The sequence below is a fragment of the Erythrolamprus reginae genome, chromosome 8, assembly GCF_031021105.1.
Source record: "Erythrolamprus reginae isolate rEryReg1 chromosome 8, rEryReg1.hap1, whole genome shotgun sequence".
Classification (NCBI taxonomy): domain Eukaryota; kingdom Metazoa; phylum Chordata; class Lepidosauria; order Squamata; family Dipsadidae; genus Erythrolamprus; species Erythrolamprus reginae.
In genome coordinates this window covers 33378159-33392969 of record NC_091957.1, presented here as the reverse complement: position 1 = coordinate 33392969, position 14811 = coordinate 33378159, and the positions used below count along the sequence as shown (strand labels likewise).

Sequence of the window (14811 nt, the reverse complement as noted above, 5' to 3'; positions counted from 1 at the left end):
CACATTTTTACACCAAGTATTCAAATGTGCTATTATTTTTGCAATTGCACAACATTTAGCTTGTTATGATAAATCCGTGTCTGATCATATACCTCACGAAGGTCACTTGTTACCCAAATAAATGTTCTCAAAATTACAACTTGTGCTATAAAAATTAAAGATTCCCCCCCCCTGCATGAATCTTATCTAACTAAATGTCTACGGAGATTCTCAGTCATCCAGATCATGGTTGTGTCAAAAGGTGCTTTTTCAAGAGGCAGCCCGACCAGTTTTTCTTTGAAGATATTTCACTTCTTATCCAAGAAGCTTTTTAGATGAGAAGTGAGCTCTCTTGAAAGAAAAACCAGAAAATCCACCTTTGGGACTGATTTAGCTAAGCAAAAAAACAATCCATGCAATCATAAACTAACATCGGAAACTAATTATCTGAGTTACAAAAATATTTAAACAAGTTTCATCAAGCCTTGTTTTGATTCGCTCTTGGACATCAGCCTCCGACTTGCTTAATGACCTCTGATATAACCCTTACATTTCTCCTATGTTTATTTATTTATTGGATTTGTATGCCGCCCCTCTCCGAGGACTTTGCTTGCTGCCTCTGTGACCTGTTTCACACATCTCTCTTTTGATTGGGCATGGCGGGGCCACTGTGGTACTTGCATTAGTTTGCCAATGAACTTCTGACTAATTTCTATAGTCAATTTGCACACCAAAGGTGGCTCATATACTCCTTCAGACCAGTCGGTTTGCTCCAGCAGAATGGATGCTCTGGCATTGATTAAAGGCACTTTTCTTGCATGATCATCTACACCACTCAAATCAATGATCTTTTGCATCTTGAATGTCACCTGAACACAAGACTGGATTATCATTTCACTGAAGGCTGAATGGTTGGCAAAACAGCATCTACTACATCCTTCTTTTGCAGTCTGACTTGCTGCAGCTGGAACAACACAGGATGCAGGCCTTCAATCCAGGGATGTTTTACTTTGATGTTGAACCAGCAGGAGTAGTACACATCAATGGTGTATTCCACTATTGCTCTTAAATTTGGGGGAGTTTTGCCTTTAAAGCCATGTTTTGAAAGCCACATTCGACAAAATCTTTAAGGATGTAAACCAGCATGAGTGGCTTACGGGGACAATTTCCAGAGAAGCCAGATGTGTGGAAAGTTCTCCTGTCCTGGCTTGCGATCCATACACTTGATCAGTAGAGAGATCCTTTATAACAGAGGTCCCCAACCTTTTTTGCACCAGGGACCGGCTTTAAGCTAGACCAGTTTTCCATGGCCCGGTGGGGGGGGGGGGAGCTAGCTGTCAGCGGCGCCGTAAAAGGGGCGATCAAGAGAGGAATGGGTGAATGAATGGACGGAGGGTGGGAAGGAAGGAAGGAAAGAGGGAAGGGACAGAAACAGAAGAAGGGTGCAAAGGAAGCAAGGAAAGGTGTGAAAGGGGAGAGTAAGAGAGGAAGGAGTGAAAGAAGGGAATGAGGGAGGAAAGAAGGGAGGAAGGAAAAGGAAAGCAAGAAATGGGAGGGAAGGAAAGAAAGAAAGAAGGGGGGAAGGGACAGGAACAGAGGAAGGAAGCAAGGAAACTTATGAAAGGGGAGAGTAAGGGAAGAAGGTAGGAAGGAGAAAGAAAAGAAGAAATAGAGGAAGGGAAGGTAAAAGAGAGAAAGAAAAAGAGCAAGAAAGAAAGCAAGAAAGAGAAAGAAAGAAAGAAAGGCAACTTCAAAGAAAGGCTCACTGAGCATCTCTCACTCTCTCACTTTCTATCCCTCTTTCTTTCTTTCTCTTCCTTTCTCTCTCTCCTCTTCCTTTATCTCCTCTCTCTCTCCCTCTCTCTTTCTCTCCCCCCTCTCTCCCCTTTCCCTCTCTCTTTCTCTCTCTCCCTCTCTTGCTATCTCTCCCCCCTTTCCCTCTCTCTTTCTCTCTCTCCCTCTCTTGCTATCTCTCCCCCCTCTCCCTCTCTCTTTCTCCCTCTCCCTCTCTTTCTCTCTCTCTCCCCCTCTTTCTCTCTCTTCTTCTCACTTTCTCTCTCTTGTTTTCTTTCTGTCTCTTTTGCTTTCTCTCTCTCTCACTCTTTCTTGTTTTCTTTCTCACGCTCTTTCTCTCTCTTGTTCTCTCTCTTGCTATCTCTTTCTCCCCCCCTTTCTCTCACTCTCTCTTTCTCACTTTCTCTCTATCTTGCTGTCTGTTGCTATCACTCACTCTCGTTCTCCGTTCTTCTCAGCGGTGACGCGCGCACGCCCTGCCCGCCTCACCTTTGCGAGAGCACTTTCGCCCCGGGCTCTCAGCAAGGGGGTTTGCAGGAGAGGTGGGGCCGGCGAAGGTGATATTCAATGTCGGGGGCGCACAGGCGGTTGCACGCGCTCCCTATCTCCCTGCTAGCCCACTCGGAATATTCAAAATAAGAAAAGCCTTCGCCGGCAAAGGTTTTTCTTATTTTGAATACTCCGAGTGGGCTAGCAGGGAGATAGGGAGCGCGTGCAACCGCCCGTGCGCCCCCGACATTGAAGACCTCCGCTGAGAAAAGCCTTTGCCGGCATTTCCTCTCGGCGTCAAGGAGGCGCAGCGGCGGGCGGAGAGAGGGAAGGGGGGGCAGCGGCGTCCCTCCTGGCCTTGGCGGGCCGCCCGACCCTCCCCACCTCCTGCAAACGCGGCGGGCGGCGGGGGGAGAGCGAGGAGCCGGTTCCGGCGGGCGCGGGGCTTGGCTGGCTGGCGGGGGGAGTGCCGCTGGTGGTGTGGAAAGGCCGAGGGGGCCCTGGCACCGCGGACCGGCTGAAAACCCCCAACGGCCCGGTGCCGGTCCGCGGACCGGCGGTTGGGGACCTCTGCTTTATAACACTGTCACTAAGTGAAATGAGAAGCTCACCAATTGAAATTCTGGTGAATGAAGGATCAGTGTCAAGTTGTGTTGCAATGTGTAGCATGTTGCCAATTTTACCTGCCCAATTATTGTTAAATATGGTCTTCCCATCTAATTTTGTGATTAAGCATCATAGGGTTAACTCATTTGTGTGCAGTGCACATACCAACCAGATCAACTTCCAGTCAAGACCTCTACCCAGTCCATGGCACCACCTTCCCAGCCGGTATTAACATTTGTACAATTTCCTCCAATGCCCTTCAAGCTTTTGTCAATGCCTTTCTTCTTCCTGAAATGCACCAGATTATCTGCAATCACGTGAGCAGGTTTTCCTGTTTTTGAGTCTTTATCTTCCACCTGGCTCTCTGCACACAGAATAATGTTCTTTTTTTGATGGTACTGGGGGATTGCTGATCTGAACTGTTTTATTTCAGGATAATTTAGTTGCATCTATACGGCCATCAAAGAAGATGCATTCTATCTTGCCCTTCTTACAGAACTCATCCAATTTTTGATCCAGGGACTTTTTAATCTTGACCTTATTGTGGTCAACTGCAAGTCTTTTGTCTTCTTCAGTGATCAAACTAGCATCTGTGAAGGTGGGTGTGGTAATGGCACCAGTGGCAGGTAGACAAATACCATATCTTATGCTCTACATAGCGGCATGTGTTATTTCTAATCTATTATATTCTGTCTTTTCTTTTGAAGTAGAGGGCATATGTGTTTGCTCTAAGGCAGTGATGGTGAACCTTTTTTTCCTCAGGTGCTGATAAAGTGTGGACGTGTACTATCGTACATGCACAAGTGCCCACACCCATAATTCAATGCCTTGGGAGGGCGACAACAGCTTCCCCCACCCTCAGGAGGCTGGAAACAGCCTGTTTCCCAACTTTTGGTGGGCCCAGTAGGCTCGTGTTTTGCCCTCCCTAGGCTACAAAGGCTTCCCTGGAGCTGGGAGAGGGTAAAAACACCCACCGTCATCCACCTGGAGGCTCTCTGGAAGCCAAAAACGCCCTCCCAGAATGTCTGTGTGAGCAGAAAACCAGCTGACAAGCACACACAGGCATGTTGGAGCTGAGCTAGGGCAATAGATCACGTGCCAGCAGATATGGCTCCAGGTGCAACCTGTGGTACCTGTGCCATAGGTTTGTCATCACTGGTCTAAGGCCTCTTCACAAATTCCATCATATTGCTCTTCAACTTCTTCATCAGCCATCTGTCTATCATTTTCATCAAATTACTTCATTTGTCAGTATCGAAATGTACCTCATTATATTTAGCAAGCCTCTGTCATTCATCATCTTGTTTTGCCAAGTCATTTCAGCTTGGGCACATCTGGCAAACCAATCCGGTGCAATCCAAAAGAAGCAATCTTCTCTCTCTGACCTTTAACGAAAGCAAGTTCCTTCAATGGTATCTTTGTTGCCCTTAGTGGAGTCAATTTTTCTTCAATTGTTACTTTATTACTTTTTCTTGCTTGCTTATATGTCTTCCTTAAAATTCCTAATAAAATACAAGAATTTTAAATGTGCATGCACACAAGAGGCATAATGACTCAATGGTTAAAGACACTCAGATTGTCAGCTGAGGAGTCAACAGCTCATGTTCAAAATCCGAGTGACACACGACAGTTTGAAAATATTCAAATGCAAGTAGACTAATAGGTACCACTTTGGTGGAAAGGTAAAAGTGTTTCATGTTTCACCCTCCTTCCAGAGCAAGAATGGGTAGTAGGACGGATCATATAATGAGGTGAAAATTAATTTTGGTGTTTTTTTTCCAGTGAGGAGTTTTAAAAATGTATTTCTACACCAAGAATTCAAATCTGCCATTATTTTTCCAATTGCGTAAAATTTAGCTTGGAATGGTAATTTGATGTCTGATCATATAGCCCAGAAAAGGCTCTTGTAACTCAAATACTATTAACTTTATCTTCCCAAATTACACATGTTTTTTGCTACATGAATCTTATCTAGCTAATCAAAAAATAATCATGCAATCACAAGCTAACCAGAAATAAATTATTCAAGTTCCAAAAATGTTTAAGAGAATTTCATCAAGACTTGTTTTGATTCGTTCTTCAACATTAGCCTCCGATTTGCTTCTTGGCCTCACATTTCTCCTGTGTCTACACTCTTGTTGATGCTTCTATGACCTGTTTCACACATCTCACTTTTGATTGGGCATGGTGGGGCCACTCTGGTACTTGTGTTGGTTCGTCAATGAATTTGGCACACAGAACAATTTGACACTTGCATCCTGTTTGAAGATGTCAAACAGCTTATCAGATTTCACAGTGAAAGTCTCTGGCTTCTAGCTTTACCAAGTTATATGTTTTTGACTTGACCCAGCTCTCTTGGATGTTGTTCAAGATTGTGAATTTACAACAGGGATCCCAAAAGAACTGTTTGGTTGTTCCCACTTTTCAAGCACTTTTGGATAAGTGTTCCTTGCAAAACTGGCTACTGGGTGGTTTCTAGCATCATCACTACTTTGTTCTTTTAACAATAGGCTGAATGTCTCACAGTGCAACAAGTCTCTGCCAGTCCCAATTAGGTTGTTCATGGGAGTGAATGTTCCCCACCTTGTTATTTTTTTAGAAGTCATTAGAGATCAGTTATCATACAAGATGCGTGTATCATGCTGCCTTGATTGCATCAGCGGAATCCTGCCCGGCCGCTCTGTTTAGGGTGACCCGCTCCCTTCTTAACCAGGGGTGAGTTGGGGAGCCCTTGCAGAGTAGTGCCGAGGATTTTAACACGTTTTTTGCTGATAAAATCGCTCGGATCCGGGCGGACCTCGACTCCAATTGGATAACAGAGTTGACTGACAATGAGTCAGTGGAGGTGACTGGGGCCCGTACTTGTCCACTTGTCTGGGAGGAGTTTGATCTGGTGACACCTGATGAAGTGGACAAGGCCATTGGAGCTGTGAGTTCTGCCACCTGCTTACTGGATCCGTTTCCCTCCTGGCTGGTTTCAGCCAGCAGGGAGGTGACACGGAGCTGGGTCCAGGAGATTGTCAACGCTTCTTTGGGGAGGGGATCCTTTCCGGATCCCTACAGGGAGGCACTTGTGCGCCCCCTCAAGAAGCCTTCCCTGGACCCAAGCATTCTTAACAATTATTGGCCAGTCTCCAACCTTCCCTTCATGGGGAAGATTGTTGAGAATGTGGTGGCGCTCCAACTCCAGCGGTCCTTGGAAGAAGCCGATTATCTAGGCCCTCAACAGTCAGGATTCAGGCCCGGCTACAGCACGGAAACTGCTTTGGTCGCGCTGATGGATGATCTCTGGCGGGCCTGGGACAGGGGTTTATCCTCTGTCCTGGTGCTTCTTGACCTCTCAGTGGCTTTCGATACCATCAACCATGGTATCCTTCTGCACCGGCTGGAGGGGTTGGGAGTGGGAGGCACTGTTCTCCAGTGGTTCTCCTCCTACCTCTCCGGTCGGTCGCAGTCAGTGTTAGTGGGGGGTCAGAGGTTGACTTGGTTGCCGATCAGTTTCTGGTCACAATTCAAAGTGTTGGTTATGACCTTCATGGCATCAGACCAGAATATCTCTGGAACCGCCTTCTGCCGCACGAATCCCAGCGACCAGTTAGGTCCCACAGAGTTGGCCTTCTCCGGGTCCCGTCGACTAAACAATGTCGTCTGGTGGGACCTAGGGGAAGAGCCTTCTCTGTGGCGGCCCCGACCCTCTGGAACCAGCTCCCCCCGGAAATTAGAACTGCCCCCACCTACTTTGCCTTTCGTAAACTTCTTAAAACCCACCTCTGTCGTCAGGCACAGGGGAACTGAGACATCTCCCCCGGGCCTATACAGTTTATACATGGTATGTTTGTGTGTATGTTTGCTTTGAATAATGGGGTTTTTAGTGTTTTTTAAATTATTAGATTTGTTTTTACATTGTCTTTATTATTGCTGTGAGCCGCCCGGAGTCTATGGAGAGGGGCGGCATACAAATCAAATAAATAAATAAATACTCACAGGAAATGAGGCCAGCAATATGAACACTCTCAAACAAAATAACATTTAACAAAAAAGAGAAATGCAGCTGAACCTGTAAAATTAAGCAAAATAAAATGTTAACAAATTATATTTATGTAGTTATTTTCCAATCATATCTAAATTATATTAGAGTAACCAAAGCATCTTTACAATCCCCTAGGCATGTCACAACTTTTGAGCACCCCAAATGTTTGGATATTGAAAGTTGAAATATTTCACAGGCCCTAAAAATTTAACTTTCTTTATTTTAGAAAAATAGTTGTAGGTTGTATAGTTCTTCCTTTTCACAAGGTTGAGTCATGCAGAATTTCTTCTATAGCGCATGAGATTTGGGTGGCTTTACACATTTGGAAAGAAATGGCATTTCCCCAAATAGTGGAGAGGGTATCTCATAGCAGTGATAGGAGACGTTTTTCTCTTGGGGCCAAATAAGTTTCCACCTTTTTTCTTCTAAAGGAGATGAGGAAGAGCATCAATCTGCAGCTGTGCCAATGGAAGAAGAGGAAGATGACGACGATGATCCCGAGAATAGGTATGATTGCACCCGTAAGGACTTTAAAAAGATTATAACACACCCTAAGCGTGGGCTCAAGCGAGAGCAACGGAGCAGCAAGCAGGTTGTAAAAACCAGAAGTGCCTGCCTTGTACAGACTCGCTCACGGGCTTCCCGCCAACTTGAACGAGAGGCCAGAAAACAAACCCCCCAATCCAGAAATGAAAAGAAAATACGATTTAAGCGTTAAGCCACACACCTTGCATAGGGTGTGTTATAAATGCAGCACTGTCCATTTTAAGTTTCCATGTATGATGTAGATTTTGTGTAAATTGTACAACTCTTCAAACAAAAAGCAATTTGGTAATTAGAACTTTACCCAGGAATGGGAGATGAACAGTTATTCCATACTGATAGCAGTTTGATGGCACTTGAATTCCTATAAATTAGCTCTTACAAACACTAGCCAGAAGTAGGAGATTGTTTTGGCAAAATCTGTTTCCTAATATCCTGATTAAAGATTCTTATAATTTCAAAACTCAACACTTAGTAGTGGTAATATGATGACTTGAATTTGTGCCTGCTTCAGTCATTTGAAATTTTATTGACTTTGTTTAGACTAGTCACATGTTAACTTGAACATGTCCATATATGTATATTTGTTAACATTTAATGTTAAAATATCACTGTAGTTAAGGATTCCATTTTGTAGGCCTTCATAATACATGAATTATGTAACTTATATAAACCAGGAAAGTATAGAATAAAAAAAGATTTTTTAATCAATGGAACAGGTTGCAATCTTTAGTAACTTAACAAGGCATGAAACCTCAATGAACACAGGAACTTAAACTAAGAAGATATGCAGAGGGTTGCACTGTTATAAAATGGACAACATTCTTTTGTAAAGGCCTATGCCTAATGTTGGTTATCAAGCAGTTTCTTTGCGGGAACTGTTTCAGCGAATTCAGTAGAATATTTGGGAATGATAGATATGCATTTGGCTTGGCGGGGCTTAGAATTGTTTGTTAGTAAGTAAGCTGGTTTTTAACTAGAGAAAACAAATCATATATTTTGTACCTCAAACGAATTTTAATGCTTAACTTGTTCTCCAGTGTGGACCTGGGTACAGATAAAATGCTGCTATTCTAGGTTATTACTTGCTTTTCAGATACACTGTTTAAAAAATGTTTGAAAATGAACGTTAATATTTGTTTAGGGGTTGCTATAGAAACAGCAGTGAGGAAATTATTCAAAAATTCTGTTAAGACTTTCAAAGAGTCAAAGTAGAGTTCATTATTTCACTGTTAAGTTTTAAAAGTTAATTTCTAGTAGAAAAAATATATTTAAAAAAAATCTCAAAAAAATTCGCAGTGCTTAGTACATAAATCATATTTTTCATCAAAAAAAAATTACTCATAAAATTCCTGGAATTGCTTTAATGTGGGGAAACCCCAGAATACTGTATTATCCAGGAATAAAATTGATCTACCTCTCTTACATGGAGTTGGTGTTCATAGACAAGTAATCTTAACCAGCATGTATGTTGGTTAACATGTATTGAAATGCATCATTTTTGCTTCAGAATCTGCAATTAAGTAGTTGGTTCAATATTAGAAGAGTGTGTGTGTGTGTGTGCAGAAAAACCAACGAGCATGGAGACGCTTCTGCTTCTCCTTCCTGTTGTGGTATCTTCAGTTTCACACTCTGAAGAGAGCAGCTCATGCAGCACAAAAATGCAACCTGGGTTACCATCCCGGCTTCCATTTGCAAGCTGAACTAATTTTGCCTGCGCATGGGATCTGCCATTGGAAGTTGCACTGTGATCTATCCCTCCAAACGTGCTTAGGCTTGCAATTTGACTGTTGCTTGCTTTTGCTTTTTTAATGGATGAAACAGTTCTGCCAGGCCAAAGAAAGATGTCAAAAGATCTGTAGTATTGTTACAACTTAGACAGTTGTATTTAAAACTTTCTTTTTCTGGAGAAACTTATTTTAACATGCTTCTTGTTAAAAATGTTAAAATCAACTCTGCCAATTTGCAATATTTTAGTGAGTCTAATATAACAGACAGTGCTGTATTTCATTGTGGTGTGTATTTGTTTATGATTGGTTTGTCTGAATTTTTTAATAGTGCTGTTTTAATATGTTTGGAGTTATTTTGTTCATTAAGAGATTCATAGTGTATTCATGCACAATGCCTTTGAAGTATTTGATGGATGCAATAAATTTTTGTAAAACATGTTTCTCGTCCAAGCATTTAATTTAAGAAACACATTTTTCCTACTAAGATATAATAGGAAACAATTAGCTATTGTCATATCCTCATAATATTTAGTTTAACATTCTTGGAAGTTTCAAAATTTAACACTATTTAGTCATGTTTTACCAACTAAATTGAATTAAAGTATGTAATGTTTTTAATATACTTTCATATTCAGAATATGTCAAATATCTAATTTACATAAATTACATACATAACCATACCGTACATAGTTGATATGGTAGTTGGTAAGACATCTTAGAAAACATATATGTGGATTTGGGACTTTTACCTCTGACCATCTGCATAATGGACTTCCAGTTTGCTTAACACTCAACTCCCCTTGCTATAAACAATATTGATTCAGGCAGTTGTGGGTACAGGAGATCATACCTAGAGCTGATATAAAAAATTGCCTGTGGTGGGGAAAAGTAGAAATTACACATGTGGCTGTGCAAATACAGTATATATGCATTTAAACTTGCAGTTGAAACTGCAATAAATCAGGAAACAGTATAATTGGATAGGAGTAAAAGTTGTTCTCACCTCAGTACTATAAATTGAATAAACATTTGACAAAGTCATCAACTATCTTGTTGAAGAAAAAGGCAGTATTAGCTTCTGGTAATCATGTCTGCAGATAACTGCCATCTTGACTATTAGAACAATGATTTAAAATGGCCGAATCCAGAAAACATCAAAGATTTAGTTTAATTGACAATCAAATGTATTAGTTGTGACTAATGTACTTCAGATCTAATTCATAATGTTGCTTTTTAAAGGCATTTTAAAGTAGTTTATATTGTGGTGAGCATGTGCTTCACATTCTTTATATATCACAGTATGGGAAGGCTGGATGATGAACCTGAGTAACACACTAGGATTTGTCAATCATATATTTGTTTACTAAATAAAGATTAATGAATAGAGAATTCAACTTCTCTGAAGTTCATTCCCATGGCTGCATCTCCTTTCCTAGTTAATTAGCATTTTATGTCTTTACAGCAGTCAAAATGGACTTCATTTGAAACAGCAAATCATATTGCTATCAGTTATGACTTCAACAGATTAACTAAGTTGAACAGGACCTTATAGGTCATCTAATCCAGTCCCCCTCTTAGAATACATGTCTCCTTTTAAACGTCCAACTATCTGATATTACATGTTTTGAAACCCAAGCATAATTTGAGATGGTTTGCTTCTTTGTTCCCTTGGTAAAAGCTAGATATGGAAACACTAAATACAACAATTTGATCAGAAATTGAAAGTGTCACATTTAGTTAAAATGTTACAGAAAAAACTTAGCATTTGGCAACATTTCTGGGGGGGAGGGTGTTTGGCTTTGTCAAAATCTGTTGTAGGAATCCAGAAATGTGGAATAATGTCTACAAAAAATAAAAATCTGTAAATGATTGTTTATGGACAGTTCTAAGTTGGGTGTGGGAGAGGAAACAATATAACCTACTTAATATCAAGTAGTCATTTCTAACCATTACTATGTTGTTCATCATAAAATTTAACATGCTGATTGATATACCTATACATTTTGTGATCTAACTAAGGAAAACGTATGAGTTATTTCATGGTAGACCCAAACCTGTTAATTTGGACAGCAAAAATACAGAATAAGAAAAAGCATGTGAGGGAGGCATTTGTGTTCTCTGAGCTTGATTGCTTTCTGGCAGATGTTTCATTACCCAAACTGGGTAACTTCACCCGTACTGATGATGTTTGCCTAGTTGGATAATAAAACGTTTGCAAGAAAACAACCAAACTCAGAGACCACTACGGTTCCCTTATTTCAACCCTGAGCTACCAATATTCTGCTTTATCAATAAAAGCATATTTTTATAGGGCTTGGTGACTTTTAAATCCCAACATATGTCAAAGTTGATATAAGTAAGTCTTCCACTTGAAGTTCTTCTCCTTGTTGCAACACCTTTGGTTTCTTGCTAGCAGAGTTTCTCCCGATATGCCCTTGATGCTGTTCTAGTTTGCTGACACATTTCAATCATAGTGTTGGAGAAATCCAAATATTTTTGATACAGCATTGGAGGAAAGGATGGCTCTGATTCATTAGTTAAACATCCTCTTGTGTTAAATTGCTCCTTCCCATACAATTTCATTGAAGAAAAGTACTTCCAGAAGGTTTATATTAAATTGGCATTTTTCTTGATTTTGGTTTTATTAAGGGGAACCAATACAGTGATACATACCAATCTTGCTCTTGGATCTGTTTTAGTCCAGAAATACCTGTGCAGCAGACTGAAAAAGTGTGATGAACCTTGAGGAAAGTTCAAGGGAATTTTTCAAAGCAGTCTGCGTGGTGAGGGAATTCTGTACTAAACCAATTCATTAACATTTAGATGCATATTTGAAACTCTGGAGCACACAAACATTTCAGAGATTAGTAAAAACTGCTTATAGTTTTCTTCCATAGGCTTTTGAGAAAGACCTGTTTTTCCTAACTCTGGTTGTTATTAATATACTGGTATACAGTGGTACCTCTACTTAAGAACTTAATTCGTTCAGTGACCAGGTTCTTAAGTAGAAAAGTTTGTAAGTAGAAGCAATTTTTCCCATAAGAATCAATGTAAAAGCAAATAATGTGTGCAAACCCATTAGGAAAGAAATAAAAGCTCAGAATTTGAGTGGCAGGAAGAGGAGGGCAGTCACTTCCCAGAGCGAAGGGACCGCTTCTTTTCTCTGGGTGCTGGCAGCAGTTTATTCCCTCTCCAAGCGCCCAGAGAAAGGAAAATGCTTTGTTTGCTCTGGACTGCCAAAGCCTCCTTAAGCACCACCCAGATGGCTGGGATTAAAGAGGAAATGGCAGGAAACTGGCCGGGCCTTCGTGCCACTCTCAAATTTCCTGGGAAATTTTTCCGGGCTCAGGTACTTAAGTAGAAAATGGTTCTTAAGAAGAGGCAAAAAAAATCTTGAACACCTGGTTCTTATCTAGAAAGGTTCTTAAGTAGAGGCGTTCTTAAGTAGAGGTACCACTGTATCTAGGACAACATTCATCTGAGATTCTTAGAAAACTATGGACAAACCCTCTCTGTTTGCTCTAATTTCTTTTCTGTCACTGAGAACTAGTTATTGTGGGCCGGTAATCTGAAAAACATTGATTTGTTATTATTGTTATATCTTTTATTCATTAAACATGAAACTCAGTCAATTGGACATTTAAAATGTATCACAAATACCATTGACTGATGCTAATGGTTGATACGGGTTGCTGCCAGCATCCTCTGTATCAAGATGATGATGATGATTCTTCTCAGAATATGACCTGCTTCCATTTTAAATTACACCAATTACACCCATCAGCAGAGTTTTATGTCCTAATATGGTTGCCTTCACTTCAAGGCTTTTGCAATTGGTCTTTTCTGTATCCTGTGGTCCCTGAGAAAGAGAGGACAAAGTTTGCCTTGATCATTATTGGGATATGTTTTGAACTGCCTAGCTTGCCTTGGTATGAGGGGGCACTGGTATTTATGCTTTTGGTACTATGATTAAAAGAGAAAGCATTTGACAGTCAGCAAGGACCCTTAAGCCAGGAAAGCCAGTCTAGTGCTTAGGATAAGTACATGGGCTTCCTTTGGGCAGTGTTGCTAGACCATTAATTGTCTGTCCATTATGTTAGTATGCCTCAGTGCGAAACCTTCGACATACAATCAGCAGAGTTGTTGCAGTGGTGTAGGCAATGTGGGTTAGCAGACAAAGACTCAGACTTAGTATTAACAATATTATTATTTACAAATATACAACAATATAAACACCAATGAATTACAAACAGCACACAACAAGAATAATACAGCTCACAAGCAAAGATATCTGAAAGTAACTCCCCCCCCCAAAGGGAACGGTGCTGGCGCCCTCTTATGGCTCAACCAGTAAAAGTTCTTAAAGATACAGTCTTTACTTTCATAGACCAACATTGTTAGTTTACTATATGGCAATCCCAAAGTAGGTTATGTACAGTGTACTAACACATTATAAGATGTATTATAAGATATGACTTTGCTTAATCTTCCTTCAAGTTCCTAGATGGGGCTTTTAAAGTTTATTATCTTGCACAGTTCTAAAAAATAACCCTCAGAAACTGGCTTTTAAACTTTCTATTTAAAATGATATTTCGTCAGTGAAATATGACTGATACAAGATCCTGACAATCAGCTAAAATTGCTGTATTATAAACATTGACAGTATGAAACTGTAGACAATGGAAGTTAGCACTGAGGTGGTATTGAACAGCTGTAAAAACTATAGATAGTCCTTGACTTACCACCACAATTGAGCCCAAAATTTCCACTGTAAAGCAAAACAGGTGAATTTTGCCCCTCCTTACAGTCTTCCTTACCACTGTTGTTAAATTAATCACTTCATTTGTTAAGACGATTGTCAAAGTGAATCTACCTTCTCCATTTATTTTGGGTGTTAGACGGTCACAATCAGCGATCACGTGATGTTGGGACATTGCAACTGTCAGGAATAGGTAGTAGTTGACAAACATCTGAATTTTGATCATGTGACTATGGGGTGGTGGTGCTGCAGTGGTCATAACTGGGAAAAATGGCCAGAAGTCACTGTTTTCAGTGCCTTGTAACTTTGAACAAAAGTTACTAAAAGTCACTAAACAAATGGTTGTAAGTCAAGGATTACTTGTACAACAAACTAATCAGTTTGAACTTTGAAAAAGTTTTTTTACAACTTCTGCTTCCACAAGCAGATTGATGCTCCATTCAGTTTAATAATTCTTGATCTGCTTATTGGTTGTTATTGGTGAACCAATGGAATACACCCTTTTTTGTTTTGCTTCAAAGAATTGCCAAGAAAATGCTTTTAGAAGAGATCAATGCCAATCTTTCCTCAGAGGAGGATGCTTCTTCTGATGAAGAATCCAATGATGGGAAGAAAAAGAAAGGAAGGCAAGCCAAAAACAAAAACAACAGTGGTAAGCATCTGACAGAAAAACAAATATTTGAATGCATTTTCATATCAAAGTGCATTATAACAGTTCCTCAATATTTGCTATAACCAGATAAACATTCAATGGTAAATGATGGTGAAATCCATTCTTAGGTTAATTGTAAGATGCAGGGGTGGTTACTAGCTCGACTGATTTCATGAAAGGCTTGGAGGAATTCATAAAATAATCATGGGATTCAGTGGAGGGGAGTGCC

General features: G+C 40.5%; 1 protein-coding gene across 2 annotated transcripts in view; it reads left to right on the top strand.

The window, feature by feature from the left end:
- The window catches only part of ATRX (ATRX chromatin remodeler), a 120031-nt gene that overhangs the window by 49120 nt on the left and 56100 nt on the right, over positions 1–14811 (top strand). For both annotated transcript variants that reach the window (XM_070759607.1, XM_070759608.1), the window contains exons 10-11: positions 7330–7405; positions 14452–14582. In XM_070759607.1, coding sequence (XP_070615708.1) covers positions 7330–7405; positions 14452–14582 — 207 coding nt within the window. The remainder of the gene's footprint in view (positions 1–7329; positions 7406–14451; positions 14583–14811) is intronic.